Source organism: Nothobranchius furzeri, chromosome 10 (genome assembly GCF_043380555.1).
Source record: "Nothobranchius furzeri strain GRZ-AD chromosome 10, NfurGRZ-RIMD1, whole genome shotgun sequence".
In the NCBI taxonomy this organism is placed as follows: Eukaryota; Metazoa; Chordata; class Actinopteri; order Cyprinodontiformes; family Nothobranchiidae; genus Nothobranchius; species Nothobranchius furzeri.
Window position 1 is genome coordinate 52194758 of NC_091750.1, and position 16851 is coordinate 52211608.

The 16851-nt window shown below is 42.1% G+C and overlaps 1 protein-coding gene and 1 long non-coding RNA gene across 2 annotated transcripts; one reads left to right on the forward strand and one right to left on the reverse strand.

Annotated features, from left to right (window-relative positions):
* Nucleotides 1–1116: 1116 nt before the first annotated feature.
* On the reverse strand, nucleotides 1117–10892 carry LOC139061534 (sentrin-specific protease-like). The gene is made up of 15 exons (XM_070555745.1): nucleotides 10170–10892; nucleotides 7346–7467; nucleotides 7081–7265; nucleotides 6935–7006; nucleotides 6622–6855; nucleotides 6426–6532; nucleotides 3382–3497; nucleotides 3256–3297; nucleotides 3097–3171; nucleotides 2954–3019; nucleotides 2778–2866; nucleotides 2580–2685; nucleotides 2402–2510; nucleotides 1724–1794; nucleotides 1117–1640 (listed from the first exon to the last, which is right to left on the reverse strand). The coding sequence occupies exons 6-15, from the start codon at nucleotides 6460–6462 to the stop codon at nucleotides 1548–1550; spliced, it is 804 nt and encodes a 267-aa protein (XP_070411846.1). The 5' UTR covers nucleotides 6463–6532; nucleotides 6622–6855; nucleotides 6935–7006; nucleotides 7081–7265; nucleotides 7346–7467; nucleotides 10170–10892; the 3' UTR covers nucleotides 1117–1547.
* On the forward strand, nucleotides 10869–15095 carry LOC139072226 (uncharacterized). The gene is made up of 4 exons (XR_011521812.1): nucleotides 10869–11070; nucleotides 11518–11606; nucleotides 14019–14122; nucleotides 14570–15095. It is a non-coding gene; the product is annotated as an uncharacterized lncRNA (long non-coding RNA).
* Nucleotides 15096–16851: the final 1756 nt, after the last annotated feature.

Genomic DNA, 16851 nt, shown 5'->3' on the forward strand with positions numbered 1-16851 from the left:
CTAACGGATGTAGCCACCTAGCTTCAACCCAACCGAAGCTAACTGGAACACCCATCGACCTGAACCTCACACGGAGTTTAGGTGGAGGTTTTCGGCGCCTGTTAGTGACAAGTACCTGGATTTAAAAAGTATTGAATTGGTAAGTTTATAATTTATTTCCGTAATGCAAACATTTTGCTGTGAGCAAGTTTTCAGTACCGTATCTTCCGGGCTATCGCTCCTGAGTCGCACCAGCCATTAAATGTATAATGAAGAAGAGAAAATATATTTAAGTCGTATTTTGGGGGGACATTTTATTATCTTTCTTACAAAATCTGAGACCAAGCGTTTCACATTGCAACACAAGCACCGGTAACCATAACAGAATGAACAACAGCCAGCAGAGGAGAGGATGGCGGTGTTTCAAACACTCCCGGCCGGCGAGGAGAGCTCATTCCTGGGCTGGAGCCGGGTGTTCTGTCCAGTCGCCATACCTTGTCAGACTGGCATACCCGGATTACACAGTATGCCTGTCTGACAGATGTTGTCAGTCAGACAGGCATACTCTGTCAGATCGTCATACCTTTTGTTTTTGACAAAGGTATGACATCCTGATGGGTGGTTTAACAGTCGGATCGTCATACCTTTTACCTGTCGGATCGTCATACTTTCTGTTTTTGACAACGGTATGACATCCTGATGGGTGGTTTAACAGTCGGATCGTCATACCTTTTGTTTTTGACAAAGGTATGACATCCTGATGGGTGGTTTTACCTGTCAGATCGTCATACTTTCTGTTTTTGACAAAGGTATGACATCCTGATGGGTGGTTTTACCTGTCAGATCGTCATACTTTCTGTTTTTGACAAAGGTATGACATCCTGATGGGTGGTTTTACCTGTCAGATCGTCATACTTTCTGTTTTTGACAAAGGTATGACATCCTGATGGGTGGTTTTACCTGTCAGATCGTCATACTTTCTGTTTTTGACAAAGGTATGACATCCTGATGGGTGGTTTTACCTGTCAGATCGTCATACTTTCTGTTTTTGACAAAGGTATGACATCCTGATGGGTGGTTTTACCTGTCAGATCGTCATACTTTCTGTTTTTGACAAAGGTATGACATCCTGATGGGTGGTTTTACCTGTCAGATCGTCATACTTTCTGTTTTTGACAAAGGTATGACATCCTGATGGGTGGTTTTACCTGTCAGATCGTCATACTTTCTGTTTTTGACAACGGTATGGCACCCTGATGGGTGGGTTGTTCAGTCAGATGTCATACCTTTTGTTTTTGACAACAGTATGACATCCTCGATGCTCAATGCATTTTTTTTTAGAATTAGGTGAAAATAAATTTGCGATACACATTCATCAGTACTTTTTTTTTTCCAATGAAGCTCACCAAGTTGGTGCAATGGCAAAAGAAAGCAGAATAGTTGATTCACTGATTCCTGTTATAAAGAGCAGTCTCCATTTGAATAAAAAACTGAACATGAAGAACTTAAAAGTTATAAGAAAGGTAATACAAACTTTATTTCCAAGTAAAACACACACACACACACACTTATTGCAATTCACACTTTTTACATTTGAAAAGGTCAACAAAATGGGTGGCACACTCTTTGTGAGTCCATCTTGGACAGAAGTCACACTGTATCTATGAGGCAGAATGGAAAAAAATCAGTTATAAGTTCATGTTTAAAGCATTGGAAGTATAAAATTCTATGGCTGTGTTTTTACCATTTCAATGACGTCCTTGCATGTGTCATAGTGCAACATGTTGCATGAAACACAGTAGTCTTCCACCTTATCTGTAATATAAAGATAGACAAATGAGAATTTCTTTTAACACAGTCAGACTAAATATAGCAAGGTAAATGTAGCAGGATGGTCTCACCCACACCTGATTTCAATGAATTGTCTAATTATCAGCAAAGGGTATTGTGTTTGCCCCCTGGCACATGCTCCCTCTTGCTGCCACTGCTTCCAGGTCACCCATGACTGTGCTGAGTCTTCATGTCTGTTTTCACTGACTACATGAAGGGCAAGTTGTTCATGCCTCTGGTAGGCTAGGGTTTTCCCCCCATTACCAGGGCTTCATGATTTAAAAGTGCCAAACTGTTCTGCTTCAACCCAACTGTCTAGCTTGAATTTTAACTAAAAAAATTGCTCGTTTTGAAGAATGTGTTGTAATTGTGACACTTACCATGTCCTCATTTAACACATCCATATACCATACCTGTAATCCAATATTCTACTACATCTCAAAATGTATCCTTTGTGCATGCACAAACTAAGTCTTGTCTGCCATACACCATGTCCAAAAATCTTAGCTTAATCCCAGAGAGTAAAAGAGACAATATTAAAAAAATAAGAATGTGTAAATGACTGAAATTGTATGCTATATGTATTTTTCACCTTTGCATTGCAGCAGTTTTGTTGCAATGTCCATCCTGTCCTGGAACATTTGAGCAGGTGCAGTGCTAACAGACTGCAGATCTCCCACCTGCAAGAAGCTTTCTGCAAACTACACAAAAATTTTATCTTAAATTTCAAATCTTATTTACAAAAATTGTTGCATTTGTATTCTTGGTACCCTCAAAATCAAGACCCCGCAACTGCTGGCATCGGGCTGCAGGCCATGCGGCAGAGTTTTGACCTTCCAGTTGCCCTGTCTGGCATCTTTGGCTCTCAAGAAATTCCTATGTAGTAGCGTAAAAACTTGAATTAGTGACATTGTTAGCACAATAAAAGCAACTTAGGAACCGACTTATGGTGACCCGATTCACACTACCTCCAATTACGGAGAATTCTTCTTTGGTAAGTCCTCTCATGGCCAAGGGGGTCAATCACAATAACCTCCTTGTGATCCATCCTGACAAGCTGTTCATTAAGTATGACATCTGTTACTTTTTAAAAGTATCCACATGAATATTGATTGATGTAGTTCTGGGAACAAAGATAACCTACCACTAAAATCCAATGACCACCGACATTTACAGGGCACAACCAAATCGAGGCTTCTGGGAACGCCATCTTTATAAATGACAAAAAACATTGTTAGTTTTCATAAATTTTTACTTAGACAGGAGTATAGCATAGCAAATACTTACTTTTTGAAAAACCCTGTGCTGCCCTAGATGAAATAAAGATGATCCAATTACTGCATCCATGCGGTATATTGGTATCTGAAATAAAACATAATTGTGGATGATTTAATCATTACAAAATGCAAATAATGGATATATATTTTATGAACAAAATATCTATACCTTGCCTTTTTCCACAATGAGATGGAGATAAGCATCTAGGATCTTTTAAAAAAATAGCAGCTTTAAATTATTTTCTAGATCCACAGCATTGGAAAAATGTCTATTTCCAAGAGAAAGTAGTCTTACTTCATCTGACAGCCACCCATGTCCACATAGTGTACGAAAAGATGTATCATACAGTTTGTATGGACCAACCAGGGCTTCTATTTGGCCAGAGTCTTTCAAAGACCAAAGTTTAAGTACTGCAAAAAAAGAAAGGTAAATATATATATATATATATATATATATATATATATATATACATATACATTTATATATATATATATATATATATATATATATATATATATATATATATATATATATATATACATATATATATATACATTCACACACACATTTTTTAGGAACAATGGGAATTTGTGAGCAGTAGCAGGCAGTAAACAAACATGCAGTGAACGAACATGCAAATAACTGACCAACCGGTCTGAACCAATGGCCAACAGGGCCAAAAACTTTTTTTGGTTTGCGGTACTACTGCACCTTGCCGCTGCAATGTTTTCTGGGACATCATGGGTGGGGGCGAAGGAGATGTCTTGAAAGGGAGTGAGGGCGGAGTCTTGGGACGGGTTGAGGGAGATGTGCAAAGAGGGGGTGAGGGAGTTGTCTTGGAATGGGGCGAGGGAGACATGCTCAGAGGGGGTGAGGGTGATGTCTCATGAGGGGGCGAGGGAGATATTATGTGAGGGTGTGAGGGAGACATCCTGGGAGGGGGCGAGGGAGACATGCTCAGAGGGGGTGAGGGAGATGTCTTGGGAGGGGGTGAAGGAACCCTCCAGGGAGAGAACGAGGGAGACATGTTTGAAGGGGGTGAGGGTGACGTCTCAGGAGGGGGCGAGGAAGATATTGTGTGAGGGTGTGAGGGAGACATCCTGGGAGGGGGCGAGGGAGACATGCTCAGAGGGGGTGAGGGAGATGTCTTGGGAGGGGGTGAAGGAACCCTCCAGGGAGAGAACGAGGGAGACATGTTTGAAGGGGGTGAGGGTGATGTCTCAGGAGGGGGCGAGGGAGATATTGTGTGAGGGAGACATCCTGGGAGGGGGCGAGGGAGACATGCTTAGAGGGGGTGAGGGAGATGTCTTGGGAGGGGGTGAAGGAACCCTCCAGGGAGAGAACGAGGGAGACATGTTTGAAGGGGGTGAGGGTGATGTCTCAGGAGGGGGCGAGAGAGATATTGTGTGAGGGTGTGAGGGAGACATCCTGGGAGGGGGCGAGGGAGACATGCTCAGAGGGGGTGAGGGAGATGTCTTGGGAGGGGGCGAGGGAGACAACTTGGAAAAGGGAGGAATCACCTTGTCGGAGTGCTGATTTTGAGTTTTCCCCACCAGATGTGTTTTGATCGATAGTCTTTCTCCATGGCCTCACCAAACTCCTCCCACGCCCGAGATTTTGCCTCGGCAACTGCCACTGCTGCACCCCGCTTGGCTATCCGGTACCTGTCTGCTGCCTCCGGAGACCCACAGACCAGCCACGCCCTGTAGGCCTCCTTCTTCAGCCTGACGGCTCCCCGAACCTCTGGTGTCCACCAGCGGGTACGGGGGTTGCCACCACGACTGGCACCGGCCACCTTACGACCACAGCTAGCAACAGCCGCCTCGACAATCGCAGAGTGGAACAAGGCCCACTCGGACTCAATGTCCCCCACTGCTCTCGGGACGTGGTCAAAGCTCTGCCGGAGGTGGGAGTTGAAGACCGTCTTGACAGGTTCTTCTGCCAGGCGTTCCCAGCAGACCCTCACTATGCGTTTGGGTCTGCCAGGTCTACGCGGCATGTTCCCCTGCCATCTGATCCAACTCACCACCAGGTGGTGATCAGTTGACAGCTCCGCCCCTCTCTTCACTCGGGTGTCCAAAACATACGGCCGCAGGTCAGATGATACGGCTACAAAATCTATCATCGACCTGTGACCTAGGCTGCCCTGGTACCAAGTGTACCGGTGGGCATCCTTATGTTCGAACATGGTGTTCGTTATGGCCAAACTGCAGCTTGCACAGAAGTCCAATAACAAAACACCGCTCGAGTTCAGATTAGGTGGGCCGTTCCTCCCAATCACACCCCTCCAGGTCAAGCTGTCATTGCCCACGTGAGCATTGAAGTCCCCCAGCAGGACAATGGAGTCCCCTGATGGAGCACTATCTAGCACTCGTCCCAGGGACTCCAAAAAGGGTGGGTACTCTGAACTGATATTTGGCCCATAAGCACAAACAACAGTCAGGACCCGTTCCCCGACCCGAAGGCGCAAGGAAGCTACCCTCTTGTCCCCCGGGGTAAACCCCAACACACAGGCAGAGAGTCTCGGGGCTAACAAAAAGCCAACCCCAGCCCTCCGCCTCTCACCCGGAGCAACTCCAGCAAAGTAGAGTGTCCAACCCCTCTCCAGGTCTCGGGTTCCAGAGCCAATGCAATGTGTCGAGGTGAGTCCGACTATATCTAGCCGGTACCGCTCAACCTCTGCCACAAGCTCCGGCTCCTTCCCCGCCAGCGAGGTGACGTTCCATGTCCCAAAACCTAGTTTTCTTGTCCGGGGATTGGACCGCCAAGGCTCCCGCCTTGGTCTGCCACCCGATTCACATTGCACCGGACCCTTCATGTTCCTCCTGCGGGTGGTGGGTCCACAGTTGGACGAGCCCATGTATCCGGTTCGGGCTGGGCCCGGCCGGGCCCCATGGGCGAAAGCCCGGCCACCAGGCGCTCGCTCACGGGCCCCAACCCCAGGCCTGGCTCCAGGGTGGGACCCCGGTAACCCTCCGGGCCGGGTACTCCGACTCTTCGTTTTAACCGCCATGAAAGATCCTTCGAACCGTTCTTTGTCTCACCCTTCACCTAAGACCAATTTGTCATGGGAGACCCTACCAGGGGCACTAAGTGCCCCAGACAACATAGCTCCTAGGATCATTAGGGCACTCAAACTCCTCCACCACGATAAGGTGACGGTTCAAGGAGGAGCAACTCCTCCTTGAACGGATCTCCCTTTGGCTGACTGGTTAGCACGCATGACTCACCCGGGAGTCTGGGGATCGAATCCCGCCCGGGCCCTTGTTTCTCAACCTTGCTTCAAAGCAATTGTCAAAAGAAGTTAAAACAAGACACTGCTGTAATTGTTTTCTCACCGTTTAATGTTATCATTTGTTTTTTCATCCAATCCATTAGTCTGCGGGTGATATGCTGCTGTCACACTCCTCTCAATTGAAAGGAGCTCACATAGTTTGCTGTTGATCTAAAAAAAACAATGAGGCACATTATAATTAGTTATTTTACAGATTTGACTTTTAGGCCAAATAAAAATTGATATTAAACATAACTTACTTGATTCACAAACTCTCGCCCTTGGTCTGTAAGAATGCGCAGAGGACAGCCATGCCGATAAAAAATCGTGCATAAATTTTGGGAGACTTCCTCTGCAGACTTGGTTTTCAGAGGGAAAGCCTCCACCCACTTTGAAAAATAATCTGTGGCTGTCAATATATACTTGTAGCCAGAAGGGGTCTGGGGAAGCGGACCTGTCAGATCCATTCCGACCAGCTCCCACACACCAGATACCTGTTGGTGATAGATTAAATGTTTATGAACAGAAGTAACATAGAAGTAATAAACCAGCAGAATTACAATGGACAGCCACCTTGATGCAATCCAATGTTTCGACTACCTTCAGTGGAGGTCCAACTCTTTGGCAATGGTCACATTCAGACAGCTAGAAAATGTATTTTGTTTTATGAAATTTATAAATATTGTATATTAGAGATTGCTAACAATGAGGTAACATACCCATTTCTCAATGTCTGCAGTCATACCATGCCAATAAAATTTCGAACACAATGATTTGCGAGTTTTCACAATGCCACTGTGTCCTCCCATTTTTGAAGAATGGATTTCCCTAAAGTTGGTCCAAGCCTCCTCTTTTGATTTAATGGCTTTTCGCCTAGGCAGGGGTCCAAAGAATAGACCCCCAGCTTTATTGAAAGAATTTACACATTAGTCACATGGCGTATTATCAGAAAATGTGGTGTATGCTTAAATCTTAATAACTTACCATGAACGCTGAATTTAGAGGCATATTTCCTTAGGCTTTGCCTTTGTCCTTTGGTGTAGTGCAGCGGATAGGAACCCTTGGTAAGGAGATTAAATATCTCATCCCATCTGCCTTCCATTTTACTGTAAAAAATGCAAACAAGGAAGTAATTCGAAAATTAAAACTTCTGATTAAAAAAAAATAATTATACAGTCAATTATGTTCATATACACTCAAAACAACCGCATGTTGAGGAAGTAAATTATTATAAATATGACGAGGCAGCATTCAAACAATTTTTTACTTCTAAAATGTTTCTTATCTCAAGACTGAAGATATTTATTTGCCATTTGCACACGGATCAACAGTCCCTGCACATTGGAATTCAGTGTTGTATGTGCACATAGTCCATGGAAGGAAGTGTTATTCCTATGATCCTCTCTGCAGACTTTATGGCTCTTTGTAGAGCTTTCCTCTCTGTCTGTGTGGTATTTCCATACTTATACCATTCTTATCTGTGTGCTTCCTTACAAAAATATGATTTATGGGTAGATACATAAAAGAAATTTGGTTTTTAACATGTTTCACTTTAACAGACAAATCTTTTTATGTGTTGGTTTATGTCTAGATATTTTTCTGCTTCCTGGTTTGTAATTTTGAATCACATTCCTGCATTTTTAACACTAGAAGTCCCAGAGAAGGGTCATTTAACATTTCTACCTTTGGAACCCAGATATGGGTCGAGTGACCTGAAGGATTTTAGCTAACATTGTATAATGAGTTATGAACAGCCACTTTTGTTTTGTAAATAAGGGTTTCCAGGTCCAGCTGTGAGCAAAGACCAGAAGCGTTTGTGTCTAAGTCAAGAGGACTGAAATTTCAACATGAGAATAATACAAAGAACAACTTTTATTAGTTTCCATGCTTTTTATTTTTGTCATAAAAATTATACAAAAAAATACAAGGAATAAAACAATTTCACACATATTTACACTAAGCTGCAGTGGGGCGCTGCGTGTGTGTGTGTGCGTGCGAGTGAGTGCATTAGTCTGCACTGTCGGAACATACATGGCACTGCCATGGTATGACTCTGGTACATTTGCCACATGTATATTTGTAGCAGCCAGCACATCTCACAGTTGCACAATTGTTTGTGCAACGATGGTTGACCTGACACTTTGCCCTTTTGCCAGGGCTGGGTGTGGAAGGTTTTAGCAAAAGCAGTTTGTCCTTGCGTGCCTTCTTCTCACTCACATGACCGTCACCCAACTCTTTTGCAAGCTCAACCAGGAAGTCCACCCGTCTCTCCTGCACCTCAGTGCATGCCTGATAAAGCACATGTGCATTCAGTGCTGCCATGTCAATCATGTTGTAGAACACGCCGACTGGCCATCTCCGTGTTCCTGCACGCACACTGTACTCCCGCACCATTTGGTCCATCACATCCACAATGGCCTTAGCCATTGGCTCTCCAGCTGTGGCGTAAGGTTCTTTTGGAGTGATATGGAGACATGTCCCCATTTGTTTTTCACACCACACAGTGCCATCTTTTGAGGTCTCTGTCAGCTCACTCCCCAACCGAGCTCTCTTTTTTGGTAGAGTCGTCTCCTCATCTGCAAGATAAACAATTTTAAATTTACTTTTTGTTTGGTTCTAAATAAAAAGAGAAAGGCAGGAAATGAAAATAGGTAGTTTGAGAAATCTAACCTGAAGACAGCTCAGAGTCCGAATCTGGTTGTCTTCTCCATCTGAGTCACAAGGGTTGGCCTTGCTCACGATCAGTTCCAATGCCTGTTGAGTGGTTAGCCTCCTTTGCATTTTGTTTCTTGTCAACAAAATAGGTGAAGCAGTCACCTATTTATCCTCCAAAGCACTAAAGGCTGCATGCAAATTTCTGTAGCTGTTGCAGGATGGCCCTGCAAAAAATGCTGCTGGGGGATGGGCAGACACTCTCAGGAGCAGCCACTGTCATTTTGAACTAACTTATCTCCAACATTTGAACAAGTTTAAGTTGATTTACAGTTTTTTTTTTTTCAATTAGTTTGGCTCATTTCTCGAAACTGAGATGACATTCTCAAAATTCAAGGTGTATTTGGCAAAATCCTCTATATGGTTTAGCGAAGCACCATGGAACAGCAGCAAAATGCCATATCTCTACCAAAACAGTGAAAACTTCTCTTATGTTTTCATGTCTCATGTTTCTAGTCCTCTCACATTTGGCTAAATGACCTGGATAATGCAGTACAACATCATGTGACTTTTGTGTGAATTCATCTCTCCTCCCCCCTGCTGATTCCTCTGGCAATGGCCACATTTGCAAATGAAGGGATGCGAATTGGAGCTATCAGAGTCATCTGTGTGGACTAAGGGTCTTTTGGATGTTGAAATTTTTGGGACTTCTAGTGTTAAGCAAGTAGCAAAATAGTTTAAGCAAGCAGAAAAAAAGTATAAAAAACTCACTAAGATAGTAGTCAGACATGTTATTTCATCATATTTCTAGTCAAAAACAAAACTTTTTCAGGAGGAACACGGAATTAGAAACATGTTCATATTATATGAATCTATTAAAATAGCCCCTTTCGTCTTTAAAATGCTGACTTTAATTTCCTCACGGACTGTAAAATTGTTGGTCTTGTATTGTTTTTTTTTACTTCTTGTTACTATTAATATGTTTCATAGCCGTTACATGACGTTCAGGCATCAAAGTTTAGTTGTTTCATCAGCGATTAAATTACGTGCAGAAATTGGCAGTCAAAAAAATGCACTGCACACTGAAAACTGTGACTAAAGTACAAAATATATCAAATAATGTGTTAACATTAAAGAATATAAATGAATTACTTACATTTTAGACGTAGTGTCACTTTTTCGCCGATCTTTTCTAGTCCGTATGCTCATCTGACGCCTCTGTAGAACGTACCGGAGTTGTCGAGTAATGTGCATGCGCGCACATGCGCATTATCTGCAAGTATGCTCTGACAGGTATGCTGTTCTGACACAACAGCCCTGCTTGTTTACAAAATCACTTCCTGGTTCGCAGACTAATAAAACTTGAACAAATTTTAAATTTAGCTACCTTTTGTGAAAGGAAATAAGAAAAATACTAAAGGTAACATCCGTCACAAGTTTTTTGTTACTAAATATTCAGTCCTTGTCTGTAAATTCTGTCCAGCGTTTTAGGGAACATAGTTTTGTTTTAGATTTTAAGGTTTCTCAGCCCTTCTGGTGGGTTCACTAATACTATGCATATTCTCAAAATGTTGGACTTTATATTTGTTCTCTTTTTGAATGCATTGTTTTAAAAAACATTATGTTTTAAAGATGTACATTAAAAAAAAATCTACTGTTTTCACAGCAAAATTATTTTATCTGTACAGTTCTCTGTTTTGCACAAAGTAGATAGTAAAACTGAATGAAAGCATAAACATATTGTTTTATTCTTTATTTTTATTATAATTACTAAAGCACTATGATTAAAATAGTATGCAAATATTCTGGATCAGCGTCATGAAGCAAATTTGTGGCCAAATTATATACAGTTAGTTTTCTGGAAAAGGAATAAAATGTCCCAGTATGTGTATGCATGAGTTTTATATGCATGAAAAAATATTTGTAAATTAATTATGATATATCATTGTACAGACATGCCTCGTAAGGAGAGGAGGCGGAAGCAGCGACAGAAAGAGCTACATGAGGCAGCTAAAGGCAGTGGGTCCCTCACCAGCTGGATAAAAAAAAGAGTACAGGTAAGTTGCCTCACAGCAACAAGTGTAGAAACAATAATATACACAACTGCAATGTTTTGATGCCAGAAAATGTTTTTTATTAGCTACTTGATCAAGGATTAGGTGCAAGACCTGTTAAATGTGAATAACTACATAATTCATTCATACAATAGCTAATTTTGCCTTGTTCTCAGATGGACAGCAGGTGGAGAGTGATAGATCACATGAGGAGATTGAAGACACACACAACTCTTTCTGTTTATATTTCTGTCACATTCTTATCTCTGACATAAACTCCTCTATTATCCACTAATGTTTAGATTTCCATTTTCTACCACAGGTTTTGTCTCAGATATTTCTGTCTTACAGTTCTAAGAGTTTTCACCAATTTTTGCCATTTTTTAATTTATCTTACATTAATTTTGTAATTGACTAACATTTCTCCTCTGCTCGTTATACTACCTGCAGTCTGAGATCAACACAGCCTTGCCCTCCAGCATCATCAGCAGCAGCAAGAAGAGCAACCCTGCAACAGCTACACTGTACCCCATCATCAGGTAAAATAGGACAGCAATAGATCAGGAGGTGGAGCAGGTTGTCCGGTAATCGGAAGGTTGCAGGTTTGATCCTGACTTTAATCAGAGATTGATGCTGTTGTGTCCTTGGGCAAGACACTTAACCTGCTTTGCCTGCTGGTGGTGGTCGGAGGGACTGGTGGCGCCTGTGCTCGGCAGCCTCGCCTCTGTCAGTGTGCTCCAGAGCAGCTATGGCTACATCATAGCTCATCACCATCAGTGTGTTAATGTGTGTGTGTGAATGACTGATTGTGTTGTAATGTGCCTTGGGGGGTTGTAGAACCCTAAGAAGGCATTATACAAATACAGACCATTTACCAAAACAAGTTACTTTTGCTTTACATTGTCCTTATGTGGTAAGGATGTATATAATGATTCGCTTCCATTTTGAATTTCTAATAAATATGATTTGTTATTCAGCCGGGTATACTGTGGTTATGTCATGGTGTTTGAAAATATTATTCTGTGTGCCCCTTTTTAAATTTGAGCACCCGCCCCTTCAAAGGTCTCTGCACAGCCCTGCTTAAAACTCTAAAACCTGGGAGGGAGGAGCGACGACAGTGCTGGCCCTGGGACTACACACGCAACGCCATCCAACTATTATTTAAAAGCACAAAGCTGCTGTAGGGACCCGAGACAAGAGACAATAATATAAAGAAAAACACTCAGTGCTCCCTTTAACTAAAGCTCATACACACGTCACCCAGAAGTGAGTAAAACCCCGACAAACTCCTACAGCGGATACTCTAAAAGAAACTAGCCTCCCAGAGACAGCACTGTGCTAAACGCTAACCACCCGACTCAAACAAGTTTACTTCCTTCCCCCTCTGGAGAAAAACGATTAGTAATAAGATAAAACCGATAAACGGTTTAATAAAAGAACTAGAAAAGATTTAATAAAAGAACTGGAAAAACAGTAAAACTTCTCTTATGTTTTCATGTCTCATGTTTCTAGTCCTCTCACATTTGGCTAAATGACCTGGATAATGCAGTACAACATCATGTGACTTTTGTGTGAATTCATCTCTCCTCCCCCCTGCTGATTCCTCTGGCAATGGCCACATTTGCAAATGAAGGGATGCGAATTGGAGCTATCAGAGTCATCTGTGTGGACTAAGGGTCTTTTGGATGTTGAAATTTTTGGGACTTCTAGTGTTAAGCAAGTAGCAAAATAGTTTAAGCAAGCAGAAAAAAAGTATAAAAAACTCACTAAGATAGTAGTCAGACATGTTATTTCATCATATTTCTAGTCAAAAACAAAACTTTTTCAGGAGGAACACAGAATTAGAAACATGTTCATATTATATGAATCTATTAAAATAGCCCCTTTCGTCTTTAAAATGCTGACTTTAATTTCCTCACGGACTGTATAATTGTTGGTCTTGTATTGTTTTTTTTTACTTCTTGTTACTATTAATATGTTTCATAGCCGTTACATGACGTTCAGGCATCAAAGTTTAGTTGTTTCATCAGCGATTAAATTACGTGCAGAAATTGGCAGTCAAAAAAATGCACTGCACACTGAAAACTGTGACTAAAGTACAAAATATATCAAATAATGTGTTAACATTAAAGAATATAAATGAATTACTTACATTTTAGACGTAGTGTCACTTTTTCGCCGATCTTTTCTAGTCCGTATGCTCATCTGACGCCTCTGTAGAACGTACCGGAGTTGTCGAGTAATGCGCATGCGCGCACATGCGCATTATCTGCAAGTATGCTCTGACAGGTATGCTGTTCTGACACAACAACAGCCCTGCTTGTTTACAAAATCACTTCCTGGTTCGCAGACTAATAAAACTTGAACAAATTTTAAATTTAGCTACCTTTTGTGAAAGGAAATAAGAAAAATACTAAAGGTAACATCCGTCACAAGTTTTTTGTTACTAAATATTCAGTCCTTGTCTGTAAATTCTGTCCAGCGTTTTAGGGAACATAGTTTTGTTTTAGATTTTAAGGTTTCTCAGCCCTTCTGGTGGGTTCACTAATACTATGCATATTCTCAAAATGTTGGACTTTATATTTGTTCTCTTTTTGAATGCATTGTTTTAAAAAACATTATGTTTTAAAGATGTACATTAAAAAAAATCTACTGTTTTCACAGCAAAATTATTTTATCTGTACAGTTCTCTGTTTTGCACAAAGTAGATAGTAAAACTGAATGAAAGCATAAACATATTGTTTTATTCTTTATTTTTATTATAATTACTAAAGCACTATGATTAAAATAGTATGCAAATATTCTGGATCAGCGTCATGAAGCAAATTTGTGGCCAAATCATATACAGTTAGTTTTCTGGAAAAGGAATAAAATGTCCCAGTATGTGTATGCATGAGTTTTATATGCATGAAAAAATATTTGTAAATTAATTATGATATATCATTGTACAGACATGCCTCGTAAGGAGAGGAGGCGGAAGCAGCGACAGAAAGAGCTACATGAGGCAGCTAAAGGCAGTGGGTCCCTCACCAGCTGGATAAAAAAAAGAGTACAGGTAAGTTGCCTCACAGCAACAAGTGTAGAAACAATAATATACACAACTGCAATGTTTTGATGCCAGAAAATGTTTTTTATTAGCTACTTGATCAAGGATTAGGTGCAAGACCTGTTAAATGTGAATAACTACATAATTCATTCATACAATAGCTAATTTTGCCTTGTTCTCAGATGGACAGCAGGTGGAGAGTGATAGATCACATGAGGAGATTGAAGACACACACAACTCTTTCTGTTTATATTTCTGTCACATTCTTATCTCGGACATAAACTCCTCTATTATCCACTAATGTTTAGATTTCCATTTTCTACCACAGGTTTTGTCTCAGATATTTCTGTCTTACAGTTCTAAGAGTTTTCACCAATTTTTGCCATTTTTTAATTTATCTTACATTAATTTTGTAATTGACTAACATTTCTCCTCTGCTCGTTATACTACCTGCAGTCTGAGATCAACACAGCCTTGCCCTCCAGCATCATCAGCAGCAGCAAGAAGAGCAACCCTGCAACAGCTACACTGTACCCCATCATCAGGTAAAATAGGACAGCAATAGATCAGGAGGTGGAGCAGGTTGTCCGGTAATCGGAAGGTTGCAGGTTTGATCCTGACTTTAATCAGAGATTGATGCTGTTGTGTCCTTGGGCAAGACACTTAACCTGCTTTGCCTGCTGGTGGTGGTCGGAGGGACTGGTGGCGCCTGTGCTCGGCAGCCTCGCCTCTGTCAGTGTGCTCCAGAGCAGCTATGGCTACATCATAGCTCATCACCATCAGTGTGTTAATGTGTGTGTGTGAATGACTGATTGTGTTGTAATGTGCCTTGGGGGGTTGTAGAACCCTAAGAAGGCATTATACAAATACAGACCATTTACCAAAACAAGTTACTTTTGCTTTACATTGTCCTTATGTGGTAAGGATGTATATAATGATTCGCTTCCATTTTGAATTTCTAATAAATATGATTTGTTATTCAGCCGGGTATACTGTGGTTATGTCATGGTGTTTGAAAATATTATTCTGTGTGCCCCTTTTTAAATTTGAGCACCCGCCCCTTCAAAGGTCTCTGCACAGCCCTGCTTAAAACTCTAAAACCCGGGAGGGAGGAGCGACGACAGTGCTGGCCCTGGGACTACACACGCATCGCCATCCAACTATTATTTAAAAGCACAAAGCTGCTGTAGGGACCCGAGACAAGAGACAATAATATAAAGAAAAACACTCAGTGCTCCCTTTAACTAAAGCTCATACACACGTCACCCAGAAGTGAGTAAAACCCCGACAAACTCCTACAGCGGATACTCTAAAAGAAACTAGCCTCCCAGAGACAGCACTGTGCTAAACGCTAACCACCCGACTCAAACAAGTTTACTTCCTTCCCCCTCTGGAGAAAAACGATTAGTAATAAGATAAAACCGATAAACGGTTTAATAAAAGAACTAGAAAAGATTTAATAAAAGAACTGGAAAAACAGTAGCAGGCTAAGGTCTCATCGGCCGACCGCTTGCCAATGAAAATTCCGGCTGTTCACCCCTCAGTCCTGCTCACACACTTAGCCGCACCCACGTCCGCACCCAAAGCGAAGCATTCAGCTTTTGCGGCTAGACCCCAGCTGCCCTAATTATATTAGCCCTCTGATTACACACCTGGCCTCCCCTGTGTCAGCGGCATGACAGGTATAGAGCTCCGGGAGTTGACGTCACTTCTCCCGGCATGCGACAGTTCAAATCGAAACGGCGCCATTTGGCAGGCAGAAGCCGGCAACTGGACTATTTGTTATTGTCAGAAAACTCAATCAAACGGGAAATATGGTAGATTCCTGTTGTGCCCCAGGATGCAGAACAGACGCGGACGACATAAGGAATGAGTCATCTACAGGATTCCCCAAGATCCGGAGCGCCGCAAACGTTGGATCATTGTAATAAAACGAGCTAGTGACCGGGCGAAAATGAAGCTGTGGGATCCCGAGAGTAAAGGATTTCGCTTATGCAGCGACCACTTCATATCAGGTACTTAAACCAACGTTTCCTCAACTGTGTATGGTATTTATTTTATTGGGCTTCCTAAACTTATTTTGGCGTGGCTTTTTCTGTCTTATTACTCATAGCAACAAGTAAACATCACGTAAAACGTTGCCTCGTGAGTTCTGCGTGCTGCCGTTTACGTGTTTTATGATGACAGCCAAGGGCGTCAGTTTGTTTTCAGAATTGCTGGGGACAATAACCATACACTTGAGTGGGGTTTAAAAATTGCTGGGGACAATAGGCTAGCACAGGGGTCGGCTACCCGCGGCTCTGGAGCCGCATGCGGCTCTTCCATCCATCTGATGCGGCTCTTTGTGCTTGTAAAATAATGAATGGATATTTAAATAAAATGCTTTATATTTTATTGCATTAATTTTACATCTGTAAGCTAATTCTAAATGTAAAGATTGTCTGCGTAAACCTGAACAGGTCCAACCCTGTCTTACTGTGAGACCGGGTTGACGCGTCACGCTTGTGCGTAATCATGCGCTTCTGAGCTGAAGAGGATGTGAGATTCTGGGATTCTCCTCAGACGGCTCCTGGATGTGTCGCCACATTGGAGACAGGAACAAGCACCACTCAGCCAAAGCCCCACAACCAGGGAACATTTTCCAAGTGACAACTCCCCCTGAGAGACAGGGCTCGGAAAACGCTCGCTTCAGTGGGAGAAATCTCCCCGCACGCGCCCCGGCTCCGCGACGCGCCCCA

Excerpts from the sequence above, each read along its gene's own strand:
- LOC139061534 (XM_070555745.1), bottom strand. The coding sequence starts at position 6,462 with ATGGATTGGATGAAAAAACAAATGATAACATTAAACG. Across the intron at positions 3,498-6,425 it reads ACAAATGATAACATTAAACG|TACTTAAACTTTGGTCTTTG; the intron begins GTGAGAAAACAA and ends CTTTTTTTGCAG. Across the intron at positions 3,020-3,096 it reads AGCACAGGGTTTTTCAAAAA|ATGGCGTTCCCAGAAGCCTC; the intron begins GTAAGTATTTGC and ends TCATTTATAAAG.